Consider the following 14,862-nt stretch of genomic DNA (forward strand, 5'->3'; position numbering starts at 1 on the left):
ATAAATATAGGTTTTATTAATAATGGGTGAACTCCCACAAATACAACTGGCATCTCTGTGTGATGGGGAGAATCTATGGCAGGCTGAGGGAAGGTAGAGGGTAGAGAGCTGTATGATCAGTAATAAAGAGGGAAAAGAACCCTAGGGGCGGGGAAAATCAGAAGTAGAATGAGCTTGGATCTATCAGGAAATCCAGACATGCTCCAGGTGTATCCGTCACCCTGGTGCCCAGGGCATGTGCAGGAACCACTTTGGTTGATGGAAGGGGGTGGAGAGACATGTACCGAAGGTGGAATAAGCAGCAAATGGCTGGGAAAGGGGTGGTGTAAGAATGCCAGCTTGACACACAAAAGAAGGGCCATGGGGTGGCAGTGGCCAAGGCCAACTTATGCCCATGCTTGTGCTTGTGTTAGGTCCTAAAGTTCAAGGGGCTAATACCCTGTGCCACCCTTGGCTTGGGATGGAAGACTGGGAGTAGACATCTACAGATTTGGAAGATGCCTTGGACAGTACCAGCCTCATTCTTACAGTCAAAGCAGGACACCCAGGAGGAGGTTGGCACTGTCTTTCCCATAGCACCCACCATCATCATGTCACCATCACTCCTCCCCGAGCCAGCAGGCACAGCAAGGGTGTGTAGGGCTGATTGCCTGTTCGCATGTATGTGCCTGTAGCTCTGCAGGGGAGGGGCTGTCACAGGGCCATGTGCCTGTAACTCTGCAGGGGAGGGGCCGTCACAGGGCCATATGGCAGGAGCAGTGACAAAGGAGGCTTGGGTCTTCTCCCACTTACCCCTTACCCCTCCCCCCAGAATAAAGTGCATTCTCCAATTCCAGTGGCAAATGGGAGAAACCGAGATAATATTGCAGAGGTGCCACAAGGCCCTACCCTCACCAAAGGTGATGGGGAGGGGGAAGGGGCATCCCATGGCCCCAGGTTGCTCAAATCCCCAGGATTGGGAGGATGACCCAGACAGAAAACCCAGCTTCTGTCCCAGCAAATTGTTCAAATCAGCCAGGGTCTGAGGAATGGGGAAGAAGGTAAAGAGGAGGAAGAGACTTCCGGAGTCCTTCCCTCTCCATTGCAAGGTCCAAGTGGGACTTCCAGGGACCCCATCAGGGCCCAGCCCTGGAGCCTCAACCTTATAACAATTCAATTTACAAACACTTGTGTGGTTGGGAACCCCAGAGGGGCCACTTTGGTCAGTTGCAAGTGGGGGTCTGGAGAGCCTGAGGATCCCAGGCAGACAACAGAGAAAGGTGCCAAGGGCAGGAAGGAGGGTGGAATCCTCCCAGTGGCCTTTGCATGCAGGTGTTGGAAAGAGAAGGAAGGAAGCTACAAACCACATCAACTTGGGAAGACTCCTCGGCACAGCGTGGAGGGCTGCAGCCCCCTCTCCAAGGGCCAAGGCTGGGAGTACAGACAGACAACCTGTGGAGAAGCTGATAGAGGGGAGGGTGGCTGCACTAGCACCCAGTGCCCAAGTCTACAAGGTTAAAACAGTCCCAAAGGGCTGGAGCTGAGGGCCTCCTGCTGCAGGGGCTGGAGCACAGGCCAAGGCAAGGCTCTATCTCTCCGACTTGACCCGGTACCGAAGCACAAGGTATGCCATCAGCCGCAGGGCCAAGAAGAAGATGCCCAAGACCAGGAAGTCCAGGTAGAGCTTGGCGTCCTCCACATCCAGTGCTCGGAGTATACTCTGTGGCTCCTGGAAAGGGCAGGGCCCCTCTGTGCAGGTCAGGTCTCCTCGCTCCATGCCGTAGATAGTCAGCATCACACCCTCAAAGCCATACCTAGGCAGTCAGGAGCACCAGAGCAGGATACAGAGTAGAGGGTCACTGTTCCCTGGGCAAACTGCCAGAGCCCAGATGCAACTCTCTCATGCTGGGGCATGGCCTCCTGCAGGAAGGAGCAGGGGCAGGTGGTCAGGGAAGCCACACTGACCTGACGTAGGAGAGGTAGGAGCTCCACTGCAGGTAAGGAGGGATGGTCTTGAAGCTGACAAAGAAACCGGAGAACAAGAGGACAGGGATGGCGGTAACCGGGCCCACAAACGTGGCCACCTGGAGGGGAGGGAAGGGGACTGAGCCATCACAGCACTGACCAGGACAGACCCAGGACTGGGGCAGGCTCAAGGTTTCCCACAGATCTATCCCACTCCTTATGCCAGCTGCTGCTTTCTCCCCTCTCAGGGGTCCTCAAACACCAGCCTTCCCACCTGTAGGGAGTTGGAGGCTGCTCCAATGAGCAGCCCCAAAGACTGGGCCACCAAGGCTGTGGCAGTGGCCAGGGCTGAGAAGAGCAAGAAGCGGCTGGTCTCCGCAGGCTGCCCCGTCATCCAGTACACGATGCTGCAGTACATCACGGGGCACACCACCTGGGGAGTGGCACAGGCTGGGTAGAGTGCTGCGAGCCAGGGGCACGGCAGCCCAACCCTCCATGTCACCCAGGCCAGAGCTTTCTTTGAATGACCAGGTCTGATCCCACCTCCACATTCTTGTTCATGCTGCCCCCCAGGTCACATGTCTCACCTCTTCCATTAGGCCCATTCTGATCAGTTCAGGCACTGTGACTTCTCCATCCTCTGAGCTCCTAAAGTCCTTCCCAACTGGACCAGCTTATTCCTTATATTGTTAATTAATTAGCTCTACATATGAGTTTTGTCTCCCTATGAGTTATCAGCTCCAGGAGGGCAAGGACCAAACCTACTACATGTAGTCATACAGGTTGTTCCCGCACATGGACATCTGACCAAGAGGCAGCCGGAGGCTGAGATCCAGTTGTGCTCTCTCACTAAGCCATGCACCCTGGCACAGTGCAGCATCCATTCTGAGGGAGGGGCGCCTTTTTCTAATTTGCACAAAGGTGCCATATGGAATGGGTGGCCCCAGTGCTTGAAACAGGGTGGAGGTGGCAATGACAACCACCCAAATCTAGTGGGCACTTTAGTGTGTGCCAAGCACCATTCTAATTACTTTACATGTATGAACTCATTTAATTCTCACAACCATTCCCCAGGTAGACACTATCATCATTCCATTTTATAGATGGGGTCACTGAAGCAAAGAGACATTTGGTGACTTGCCCAATGTCTCACAGCTAACAGGTAGCATGAGGCTCCAGAGCCTACACTGTTCTCTACTGCTTCAAATAAGATTTAGAGAGTTATTTGTAGGGCTATTATTTTTATCGTTTTCTGTTTGTCATCAGTTGTTCCCACTAGAAAATTAGTTCCACAAGGTCAAGACTATAGCTTTCTTGTTCATTGCTGTGTCTCTGCCTGGCTCAGAGCCTTACACATGGTAGGAACTCACCACCTGTTTTCTGAGTGAGTAGAAGTAGAAGAACAGATGACAGGTGATAAGGTAAGGAGGCAAGCAAGCAAGGATGGAAGGAGCAAGAAAGGAGGAAAGCAGTGGGCAGCTGGGAGGAAGAGGCTCACCTGAAAGGGCACATCAGCCATCGTCTTGGCCAGATAATATGCTTTGAGGCTGTACCAGTAGTTCAGATGCTCCCTCATGAAGACTGCCATCTCTAAGGGGACTGAGGACACAGGCAGATTAGGCAAAGCTGGCAAATACCCCGGCCCCTACCCATGCCTTAGCATCCCTGCCCCTGCCCAGGGCAGCTTAGCTCACAGGTAAGCACAGTTGGCATAAGGGCAGCGAACATGAGGAATAGCATGGAAAAGAAGAGGCAGCCAGTGTTGTTGAAGACCTTGCTGGCATCATCACCGATGTGCAGGTAGAGGAGACCAATGAGCACACCAATCACCATGTGAGACACGAACCGCAGGTGGGTCAGGACCTGTGTGACGAGGTCATCATGAGGAGAGGGGATAAGTCACAGGCTAGGGATGGGCAGCCACATGGAGTAGGAACTTGGAGATGCCCTCACAGGCACATAGACCAATAGATGCACTGCAAGGTGGTGGTGTGGGGCGCTGCTAGGATCCCATGCTCCAAAAGGCTAGGCCTATGCCAGCCTCCTCTCCCACAGCTTGATGCCTCACCGTGTCCCTGAGGATGGACAAGAAGGTCCTTTTGAAGAGGATGCAGAACTGTGTGAGGGTGCTGGTGGCAAAGGTATGGCTTTCAATGGGATCTACCTCCTGGGGAGAGGAAATTGGATAAGTGAGCCTACGCACACACCTGCTGCATACTCAGCCCAGGGAATGGGATCAGTGAGCCTATGCACACACCCCTGCTTGCCTAGCCCAAATAATGGGATCAAGTGAGCCTATGCATGCACCCCTGAATACCCAGCCCAGGCAGTGGGAAAACCCAAGCCCTTCTCCTGGGTAGCTCAGTTGGTTCGAACATTGTTCTAATATGTCAAGGTTGCAAGTTTGATCCTGGGTCAGGGCACATGCAGGAACCAAACATTGAATGCATGAATAAATGAAACAATAAATCAATGTTTCTCTCTCTCTCCCTCTTCCTTCCTCTCTCTCTAAAATCAACTTTTTAAGTTTACCGAAGGAATAAGTGAACAAAAAAGCAGAAGCTCAAAGAGGTTAAGTAAGGTGCCAAAAGTCACACAGCTGTTAATAGTAGGTCTATTCCAAGTCCTAGGTTCTCCCTAGTACCCAACGGTTCATACCTCCTTGGCAGGGCCATTGTTATGGTCCCCTCTCCCCTCCCCCCACTCTACACTCTCTGCCCTCTTCACCCCTACTCACCGGAGGGCAATGGGGGCAAGGGGTGGGGATCTCGTTCTTCTCGGGGCTGCTCTTCTTCTCAGTCATGGTGCACAGCCCATTCTGCACAGCTCTGAACAACATGGGATTCAGGTCTCCATACTCACCTGAGGCCACCTCAATGACTGGGGGACACAGAAGGGGGTGCTCAGCTAAGATCTATCCTTGGCTCCCAAGAACAAGCTAGCCCCTCCTTGGGTGTGTGGTGAAGGCAGATGACAGTGAGATCTCTGCCTCCAGGAAGCCTGAGTACATGACTCAAGCCCCCAGTTTTGTCCCTTCCCTCTCACATCCCACCCCTACCAACAGGCCCCCACTCACTGAAGTCAGCTGGGTTGTGGTAGGTGGGGCAGTGCAAGCCAAGGCCCTTCAAATAGGGGATCAGATTGGTGACCATGCCTTTGAAGATGCACTGACCCTGGCTCAGGATATAGAGCTGAGGAGGAAAAAGAAGGCTGAAGAAAGCAAGACCAGTGACCCAGGCAGGACCCACCAGCACCTCCGTTTATCCCCTTCTTTCCCCCATTTCAAGCCAGTCATCTTTGAGGACTGGAGACACTCACCTTGTCAAACATCTCAAAGAGTTTGGCACTGGGCTGGTGGATGGTGCAGATGACAGTACGGCCTCCCTGGGCCAGGGACTTCATGAGGGACACCACTTGAAAACAGGAGGCGCTGTCCAGACCACTGTCCAGAGAAAGGCCATCAGGGGGTGGGTGAGGTAGGCAGAGCGAAGAGAAGGGAATGTTTGGGGTGGTGCAGCCACTGTGAAGGGGATGGAGTTGGCAGGATGGGGTCACTATGACCACCTCTATATCCTATACACATTATGATTCAGGCATTTGGAGGTACCAGGAAGTCCAGAGTACTGTTTAGTTTAAGTATATAATGAGCACCTACTGAATGCCAAGCACTGGGATTACAATGGTGAATGGGTGAGACATAGACTCTAGATCTAGAGGGAGAGGTAAGTGTACAGATCATTTGAGATCATGTGGAATGTGCTACAGAAACACGGAATGAAAGAGAAGAGGAGGATTCAGCTCTTCTGTACAAGGGTGCTGCAGGGTATTCAGAGAAGGTTCCCAAGTGAGTCTGGAAGAAGAAAGAGCTAACCCAGCCTGACCAGGCAGTGACGCAGTGGGTAGAGCGTCAGACTGGGATGCAGAGGACCCAGGTTCGAGACCCCGAGGTCGCCAGCTTGAGCGTGGGCTCATCTGGTTTAAGCAAAAAAAAAAAAAAAGCCCATCAGCTTGAACCCAAGGTCGCTGGCTCCAGCAAGGGGTTACTCAGTCTGCTGAAGGCTCATGGTCAAGGCACATAGGAGAAAGCAATCAATGAACAACTAAGGTGTTACAACATGCAATTAAAAACTAATGATTGATGCTTCTCATCTCTCTCCGTTCCTGTCTGTCTGTCCCTGTCTATCCCTCTCTCTGACTCACTCTATGTCTCTGTAAAAAAAAAAAAAAAAAAAAATTAAAATAAATAAATAAATAAATAAAAAGAGCTAACCCAGGTGACAGTGGAAGGGCAGGCATGGTGGTGAAGGGCATTCCAGGCAGAAGACACAGCATGTGCAAAGCTTAGAGGCATGAAACACATGGCTTGACTAAAGAATTATAAGAAATTATAAGAAATATTATTAGAGCATAAAATACAAGCCACTGTGAAGCAAGATGTGAGGTCAGAGAAGCAGGTTCAGAGAAGAACCTTATAAGTCCTCTGACTTGATTCTGAGGGCAAATGAAATGAACATCATTGCATGTTTTCAAATATGGGAGTGAGTACTGCTCGGAGGAGGGACTGCCTGGGATAGACTGGAGCCACGGAAATAGGAGTCCGTTGCAGAAATTCAGGCAAGAGTTGATGATGCCCTGAACTTAGCACTGGCACTAGGGATGGGGTAGGGTGCATCTGAGAGATGACAAGGGAGGTAGAATCTGCAGGACTTAGTGACTGGCTGTTGGGGAGAGAAGGAGGCATCAGACATCAGTCAAGGAAGACATCGGGATTTCTGCCCATGTGAAGGATAGGACTGCTAAGGCAATAGGACCGACAAAGATGGAGATGAAGGAGTGAGCCTTAGCCTGAGGAGGCTGACAACACAGGCTCTAGTCTCCAGCAGTGGAACAGATGCAGCCTCCAGCCCTAGCTCAGGGCTGATGAAGCAGGCATCCTGGTGGGAGAGGAGGGGGAGAACTACCTGGTGGGCTCATCGAAGAACATGACAGGCGGGTTGTTGACCAGCTCCAGGGCGATGGCCAGGCGCTTCCTCTGCCCACTGGAGAGCAGAGCTGTTCTCGTGTGGGAGCAGGACATCAGGCCCAATGCTGTCAGGATCTCCGTCACCTGCCCCAGCCCCGTCCCCAACTCCAGATCAGCTTCAGTCTCTGCTTCCCTATGTACCACCCAATGTAAATAAGCATTGCCCTTAAGTCCAGAGTGCCAGCCTTGGGCACCACTCTCCCACTCCCCAACTCAAGGCCCCAGACCTCAGTAGCACCAAAAAGGACGGCTGTCCCATTCCTCCCATATTCCTTGCCCACTCACCAGCTCCTTCTTCACCTCTTGCTTCTCACTCAGCTTCAGGTTAGCAGAGACCTGAGGCCCAGAGAATAGGTGGGTCAGCTACATGTGAGAGGAGACCACTGTGTTACCCCTTAGTCAATGAGAAGGGTGGGGACAGCAGACAGAAAGGGTGACTGGGAGGAGGAGATCTGCCACCCAGCACTCACCATCATAGCTTCCAACACTGTGAGGTGTGGCAGCAGCAAGTCATCCTGCATGATGTAACAGGACATCTTGCGGAACGTCCTCAGTTCTCGGGGTCTCCTGTTGACCAGGATCTGCCCCTTCATTCCAGACTCCCTGCAGGAACATCAGTTGGAGATGGAGGTCAAGGCTACTTCAGAACACTTTTGGTACTTTCTAAGGGATCCTTCTTCGTGGGTCCTGCCCACACTCCACCTTGGTCTTGTCCTTACCTGTATCCTGCCAAGATGTTCATAAACGTAGACTTGCCAGCCCCTGAGGGTCCCATGATGCCAATTAGCTCCCGGCGGCAGAATTTACCTGATAAGCACTTGAGGAGGGTCTTATAACCTGTAATGAGGGAGGGAGGAACTTTTGATGAGGGCTGTAGTGAACAGAGGCATCCTGAACTTTCAGGAGCACCCATAGCTATTCATGAAATAGGCAGTCTTTACTCAATGTGAATTGGTTAGGATGGAGGAGTAACCGTCAGAGCCCCCAAAATAACCCACACCCTTTTATCATGTCCCCCTAAAAATGACCACTACTAATGTCAAAGTCCCAGAGGTGACCATACTCTTCTGAAAGCTTTAGGAAACCCCCATATCTCATGGATGAGCATGGGGAGGGGAGTCAAGGTTAGAGAAAACCATGTTCCTCTTCTATAAACACAGTGGTCATGCTCTTACCCCCTCCAGGGACTTTCCTACTGAGCCAGCTGTTACTTGCTATGCCTGTCCCTACCCTCTTCTTCCAGCCTGTTTTTTTTTTTTTTTTACAAGGACAGAGAGAGTCAGAGAGAGGAACAGATAGGGACAGACAGGAACGGAGAGAGATGAGAAGCATCAATCATCAGTTTTTCGTTGTGACACCTTAGTTGCTCATTGATTGCCTTCTCATATGTGCCTTGACCATAGGGCTACAGCAGACTGAGTAACCCCTTGCTCGAGCCAGCGACCCTGGGTCCAAGCTGGTGAGTTTTGCTTAAACCAGATGAGCCCACGCTCAAGCTGGTGACCTCGGGGTCTCGAACCTGGGTCCTCCGCATCCCAGTCTGACACTCTATCCACTGCGCCACCACCTGGTCAGGCCTTCCAGCCTCTTAACAGCAAGCTCCTTGGGGGGCAGGGTCTTTGTCTTACTCATCTTTGTAACCTCAGCAGACTGTCTGGCAACTAGATGCTCAGTAGTGTTTGTTCTGAGTATGTGTTCTCAGAGCTTTAGCCTCATTCTGGAAAAGTCTTAATCTTTGTGCTCTGTCTGCTCCATCTTTGTCTCTGTGGCCCCTAATGTGGCCCAGTAAAATCTCACTGATCATTCACTCACTGGGAGGCAGCATATGCACTGGTTTGGAGTCAGGTGAATCTAGGTTCAAATTCTGGCTCCACACTTACCAGCTGTGTGACCTCAGGCAAGTGCTTAACCTCTCTGAGCTCCAGGTCACTCATCTGCAAAATGAGGATGATAGTACCTATCTCATAGGGTTGTTATAAAGATTAAGTGAGACATATGTAAAACACATGTAAAACATATGACAGTGCTTGGCACACAGAGTGCATTTAAAAAGTGACATTTTGGCCCTGGCCGGTTGGCTCAGTGGTAGAGTGTCAGCCTGGCGTGCGGGAGTCCCGGGTTTGATTCCCGGCCAGGGCACACAGGAGAAGCGCCCATCTGCTTCTCCACCCCTCCCCCTCTCCTTCCTCTCTGTCTCTCTCTTCCTCTCCTGCAGCCAAGGCTCCATTGGAGCAAAGTTGGCCCGGGCGCTGAGGATGGCTCTGTGGCCTCTGCCTCAGGCACTAAAATGGCTCTGGTTGCCCCAGAGTGACTCCCAGATGGGCAGAGCATCGCCTCCTGGTGGGCATGCTGGGTGGATCCGGTCAGGCGCATGCGGGAGTCTGTCTGACTGCCTCCCCATTTCCAACTTCAGAAAAATACAAAAAAAAAAAAAAAGTGACATTTTATTAACTCTATTCGAGAAACATTTATTGATATCTACTATGTTCCAAGCTTTGTACCAAACACTGGACAAAAAAATGAGGAAGACACAGCCTGCACTCGAGGTCACAGTCTAAGTAAAAGAGATGAAAAACATCTATGGATCTGAGGAAAGACAAAATGCGGGTTGTAACAAAAGTATAAATAATGCACAATGAGGATGCAGACAATGGAATTGGAAGTGGGGGGGCAAGGGTAAAATCAGGAATGGCTTTATGGAAGAGGTGGTATTTCCACTAAGTCTTGAAGGATGAGCAGGATTCTAAAATGGAAAGGGAAGGCAGAGGTTTTCCAGGCTTTGGGTGGAAAAGCTCTCCTAATTAAAAACATATATGTAATACAATCAGGGTGCAGAGGGCAGAGACTACATGGGTGACCTGCTGAGACAAGCGGTGGAGAAGAAGGATGAAGCCAAGGAGGTGAGCCCTGCCTGCTATGCTTGCAAACCTGCTTCAGGGAAGCCAAAACATCAACCCCCTACCAGGCACTCTGCTCACTACACCTTCTGACCCCCCACAGAGCCCAAGTCCTCTGCACTCTATCTCCTTAGCAGAGACAGTAGAGGGATGTGACCTTTCCCCCTCCCTTCAAAGCACCCAGCTTTCCCTCTGGGACGTCCTGCCAGAAGGGTGACAGCTGTTGCCCACTGTGGGGTCCTGACCACACCAACTGCCTGGATGGTGTTTCACAGCTTACAAAGTTCATAACCTTAGTTGCAGTTGTAGCATCATGCATGAAGCAACTGGGGTTCAAGGATATCCAGTGATTCACCCAAGGTCACCAGCAAGTTGCTTACTGGAAGAAGGGAAGTCATGGGTTCCAGCCCTCTGCCTCAGTCATCGCCATTATCAGTCAGAAAGACATGGGCTTCTTCTGCACTTCAGCATATGCCTCCCAGAGCCACTCATGGGAAGTGATTTTTTTTTTTTTTTGCAGTGGAAGAAACTGGCAATGTTAAACCTTCCCCTCATTTAATCACAGCCAACACTAGATTGAACACTGATACATAATACAATAATCTTAATACTTGCCTCTCACAAAGCATTTTCACAGATAATATCTGAGCTTAGCAACAAGCCTATGTAGTAGGTATTCTTATCATCCCTGTTTACAGATAAGAAAAGTGAGGCCAAGAGAGGGTAAGCAGCTTTCCCAAGGCCACACTACTTACAAGTGGCTAGGAACCTGTATCTTTGGATTCCTGGGGCCTTCCAGGCTTTCAGACAGGAGAGAACCAAAGTTCTAGTCCTGCCTCAGTCAATAATTCTCTTTGCAATTTTAAGTCACTTAATATTCCAAGGCCTCCGTTTCCTCATCTATAAAATAAAGACAGTGACCCTGGCCAGGTAGTTCATTTGGTTAGAGCAGGTGTCCCCAAACTAGGCCCTGGCCCCACAGGCTGCATGCGGCCCCCTGAGGCCATTTATCCTACCCCCCCCCCCCCCGCCACCGCACTTCTGGCACCTCTTTCATTGGTGGTCAGTGAGAGGAGCACTGTATGTCGCGGCCCTCCAACGGTCTGAGGGACAGTGAACTGGCCCCCTGTGTAAAAAGTTTGGGGACCCCTGGGTTAGAGCATGATCCCAACGTGCCGAGGTTGAGGTTATGGGTTCAATCCCTGGTCAGGGCACATACAAGCATCAACCAAGGACAGCATGATAGGTAGAACAACAAGTCAGTGTTTCTTTCTCTTTCTCCCTTCCTCTTTCTCTAAAAATCAACAACTAAATAAACAAATATTTTTTGAATAATTAAAGATAGTAATATCTCCTATCAAGTATATAACAGGGTTAATTGTGAATATTAAGTGAGATAATTAATAATTAATTTAAAAGCACTTTGATAAACAAGAAATGTCACTTATAATTAGGGGAGACTGGTGACAAATCCTTACCTCGAAAAAGCAGAAACCTCCCTCTTCTTCACATCCTTTGCTCTTTTTCCTGTCTGCCTACCTGTAATTAATGTCTTCCCTTTGGAGAAGGAGAGAGTGATTCAAGTGAAAGGGCAAATTAGAGAGAGAATGACAGAGAAAGGGGCAAGGCACAGAAGAGTCAGCAGAATGGACATGGAGTGAAAGGGGCTGGCAAGATCCAAAGAAGTGAAGGATGAGGTAAAGGGTGCCAGTTTTGTGGCGAGTGGGTTGAAGCATCCAGAGAGCTGGCCTATCTCACCACGTTTCCTTTGTACCTTCCTTTCTCCTTAAAACTGGGAGAGTATGTGAGAGCTAAGGAAATAACAGCTCTTTTGCCCAGAGTTGGTCTCAGAGCTGAGAGAGGCTGCTTAGGGTTAGGGCGCTGGGCAGGGAGACTAGATGCCTCACTTTCCATTGGCTCATGCCCTGTGATCTCTCAGTTGCTCACTGGAATGAGGGTGGGGAATGCAGAGACAGCTCATGCTCAACCCTGCTAGGAAGCACCCTAGATCTACTTCCTAACCTCATAGAACAATGTCCCAGCTCCACCCCTCACCCACACCCAGGCTCTGAAAAAGATTCTGTCTTCTCTGTCCTAGCCCAAGCTGCCCAGGGCAGGAGATGCAGGGTATGGTCAGGGTTCAAAGGAACTCAGAGCCCCAGACCCTACCCAAATGCCCTAATGGGGGAAAAGAGGAGGAGATGGGAATGCTGTAACAGGAAACTTAGGAGGGAGAAAAATACTGTGAATGAAAGAGGGGGCTACTTAGTAAACCTGACAAGCTCATTTACTGAGAGTAACCTTGCAGGATGATAACTGGCCAGGTCTTGGTGAGTAGTCACATACTAGGCCTGTAGCTTCCTTAGTCAAATGTGGATCTTTGCCTAAGTGGGCCCTGTCCATTGATTGTTCTTGAGCCAGAGTAATCGTTTTTTCCAGGCCCTGAATGTGTAACTGCCCTGACAGGAGGACCTGTGCTAAAACTCCTCATTGTTATCTTGTTGCCATTTCTATCTGTTAAATTCCAGAGATTTCCCACTTTCTTCTATCTCCCTAATCTGCCACCAATAGATTGCATGCAACCTTCCTAACTTCTCCTTTGATTCTGAATGTAAGAAAAGAACTGTCAAACTGCCATTCTCCAGAGCATGGAGCATTTTCTCAGTCTGTTGAGATCTTGTTTCTGAGTATGTCTTCCATTTAAATAAACTCATAGGTTCTTTTCCTATAGGTTTGGACATTCTTATGTTGACAGGAAAATGCACAGAGAGCTGTGAAACCTAGTTTCTGATGCCGGTTCTACGGCTTATTAGATGTGTGACATGGTCACGTTACTCAACTTCTCTGGGCCTCAGTTTCCTTATTAGTAACATGGGATGTCATCTATCCTGCCAAACCTTCACCCTCCCTGTTTGAAGGACTTTGGCAAGAATGAGGTAAGTTACAGGAATGAGTCTTTAAAAATTAGCAGTGTTCTATAGATACGAGAAAATTGCTAAACACTGAGAACTCCTGAAAGCCCCACACACACCTTCACACACACTTTCTCATTGCCAGCCCTCAAAGGCAAGAATCCTACCTAAAAACAAAGAAAACTCCAAGACCGAAGGTCTTAATGTCAATTTAGAAGAGGAAAGCTTCAATAACCAATTAAACCCAGTGTCTCAGAGGGCTCACAGATATGGAGGAAACCTGGACCCTGGCACCTCAACTATGTGCACTATGAGGGGCTGTGGTTGCCTGTTCCCACAGGGCCCACTGGTGCAGGATTTGCAGAACAGAGGACACCCAGGCCTCATGCTCCCCAATAAGCAACTCGCTGAGGGGAGGGGATGGCCACAGCTCCCCACCAGACTGCTCCCTACCGCGTTTTCGCCAGCAGGGCCCCTCCCGCACAGAATAGGACAGCTCCACGAACTCAATGTCCACAGCTGAGCGCTTAGGCAGGTGGGAGAAGCGCTGGGCTTCAGTGATATGGTTCTCCACTTTCTTCAGGTGCGTAGACAGCACAGGGGGCTCCGCCCCGTCCTCCAGCGCCACGGCCATGGACACAGCCCCCGGTCCTAGTCCACAGCCCACGGCATCCAGTGTCTTCTCCGCCATCACGCCGGCAGCCTGCAGTAGGAGGGCCTGCTCAGTTCGGGGCAGATCCTCGAACCCTGGCTCAAAGCTTCCGTGTTTCTTAAGGCTGCCCCTGCCCCCACTCCTCGCTTTCTTTTCAGGACAGGTACGCTACTGGGAGCACCCCACTTTCCACCTCCAGAGCATCTGCCTTCTCCCTGCCCCCCACACCTGGCGCAGCAACGCTCAGTCCCGACCTCTCTTTGGTCTCGGGCAACCCCAGCCCCAGCCTAGCCCCAGCCGGGCCCTGCAAAGCCCTCAGCCGCTCCCTCCTCCCGACAGCCGTGCTAATCTCCTTACCCAATAGGCCAGCAGCCCCAGGGGACTGGATGGCTGGGGGGCGGGGAGAGGGAAGGGGCGGCCGGTGGAGGCTGACCGCTAGGAGGTCAGGGTAGCAGCATGAATGCAGGATGAAGCAGGGTAAACCGGAGGAAGAGGAGGCTCTGGGCCTCTCCCCATCCTTGGGCGCAATGCCCTGGCCCGCCCGGCCCGCCTGCGACCCTGGGTCCGCGCGCCGCAGGCGCTCCGCAAAGACAGGCGCACCGCCGGGACTCAAAACCTCCCGGCCAACTAAGCCCCTCACGGTGGGCTTACCCCTCCCATCTCCCGCATGCCTAGTCACCTTGAGGTGCCCCCGGGCCGGTGCGGGCCGAGATGCTTCGCGTTGTCAAGGGCCGGGGATGAAGACTCGGGATGCAGCACTCGAGTCCGGGCTCTGAGTCCCGGCTCCCGGCTCCCGGCTCCCGGCTCCGGGTCCCGGCAGCCCGGGCCGGGCGGGGCGGGGGCGGAGCAGAAGGTAGGGGAGGGCCTGGGCTTCAGATCAGAGGACAGATGACAGGTCGGGAGGGGCGGTTGAGGCGCTCCCCGGCTCCCTGAGCCCGGTCCTCGGCGCCTAGTCCTCGGCACCTTGTCCTCTCGGGCCCACCAGGCGATTGCGCTCTTCTCCAAACTACTGACCGTCTGACTGCTGTTCTCAAAGGGCCCCGCCCCGCCCGCAGCCCGCGGCGGCGAGGATGGCGAGGAGGAGGAGAGCAGCCCCGGCGGCGGGGGCCAGAACGCAGTTGTAGACCCATGACTGGGAAGGTTGGCGGTGAAGGGCTGATTTGTGGGCAGAGAGGAAAGGAGAGCTGAAGTCACTCAGTATGGACAGGTCTCTGGATCACAAACTAGACAATAGTGGTAATAATGGTGGGAAAGCCGTTTGGGTTGCAGATTCCAGCGCTCTCAAAGGATTGTGAAGCTGTCAGTCTGCACCTCGCCCCCCTCCACCACCCCCCCCCCCAATCAATTCCCTTCAGTTCCAGCCCTGGAGTTCAGGCTCCCCACAGGGAATCCCTAAACTAGATAGAAAGGCTTTGAAAGCAAGAGTCTTGCTCA

General features: G+C 51.7%; 1 protein-coding gene across 7 annotated transcripts; it reads right to left on the reverse strand.

Moving 5' to 3' along the window:
* On the reverse strand, positions 1 to 14,450 carry ABCG4 (ATP binding cassette subfamily G member 4). Of its 7 annotated transcripts, XR_010749872.1 has the most exons (16): positions 14,108 to 14,449; positions 13,230 to 13,479; positions 7,687 to 7,804; positions 7,438 to 7,570; positions 7,253 to 7,330; positions 6,906 to 7,051; positions 5,263 to 5,386; positions 5,021 to 5,135; positions 4,682 to 4,824; positions 4,013 to 4,111; positions 3,639 to 3,807; positions 3,443 to 3,543; positions 2,219 to 2,377; positions 1,945 to 2,063; positions 710 to 1,793; positions 1 to 668 (listed from the first exon to the last, which is right to left on the reverse strand). XR_010749872.1 is itself a non-coding variant. In XM_066371832.1 (15 exons), exons 2-15 carry the CDS (start codon positions 13,465 to 13,467, stop codon positions 1,568 to 1,570), a joined length of 1,968 nt encoding a protein of 655 aa, XP_066227929.1. In that variant the 5' UTR covers positions 13,468 to 13,479; positions 14,108 to 14,449; the 3' UTR covers positions 1 to 1,567. The 7 variants fall into 7 exon arrangements, 6 of the variants coding, with proteins under 6 accessions (XP_066227929.1, XP_066227945.1, XP_066227936.1 ...); XM_066371832.1 differs by having other exon boundaries at positions 1 to 1,793; XM_066371848.1 differs by having other exon boundaries at positions 1 to 1,793; positions 7,253 to 7,303; positions 14,108 to 14,447.
* Positions 14,451 to 14,862: the final 412 nt, after the last annotated feature.

This window comes from Saccopteryx leptura, chromosome 1 (genome assembly GCF_036850995.1).
Source record: "Saccopteryx leptura isolate mSacLep1 chromosome 1, mSacLep1_pri_phased_curated, whole genome shotgun sequence".
NCBI lineage: Eukaryota > Metazoa > Chordata > Mammalia > Chiroptera > Emballonuridae > Saccopteryx > Saccopteryx leptura.

Bases quoted from the DNA above. Each gene is read 5' to 3' on its own strand.
- ABCG4 (XM_066371832.1), bottom strand. From the start codon at position 13,467: ATGGCGGAGAAGACACTGGATGCCGTGGGCTGTGGACTAGGACCGGGG. The intron at 3,544-3,638 runs GTGAGCTAAGCT...CTGTGTCCTCAG, and splicing joins TATGCCAACTGTGCTTACCT to TCCCCTTAGAGATGGCAGTC. The intron at 1,794-1,944 runs GTCAGTGTGGCT...CTGACTGCCTAG, and splicing joins TCCTACCTCTCCTACGTCAG to GTATGGCTTTGAGGGTGTGA.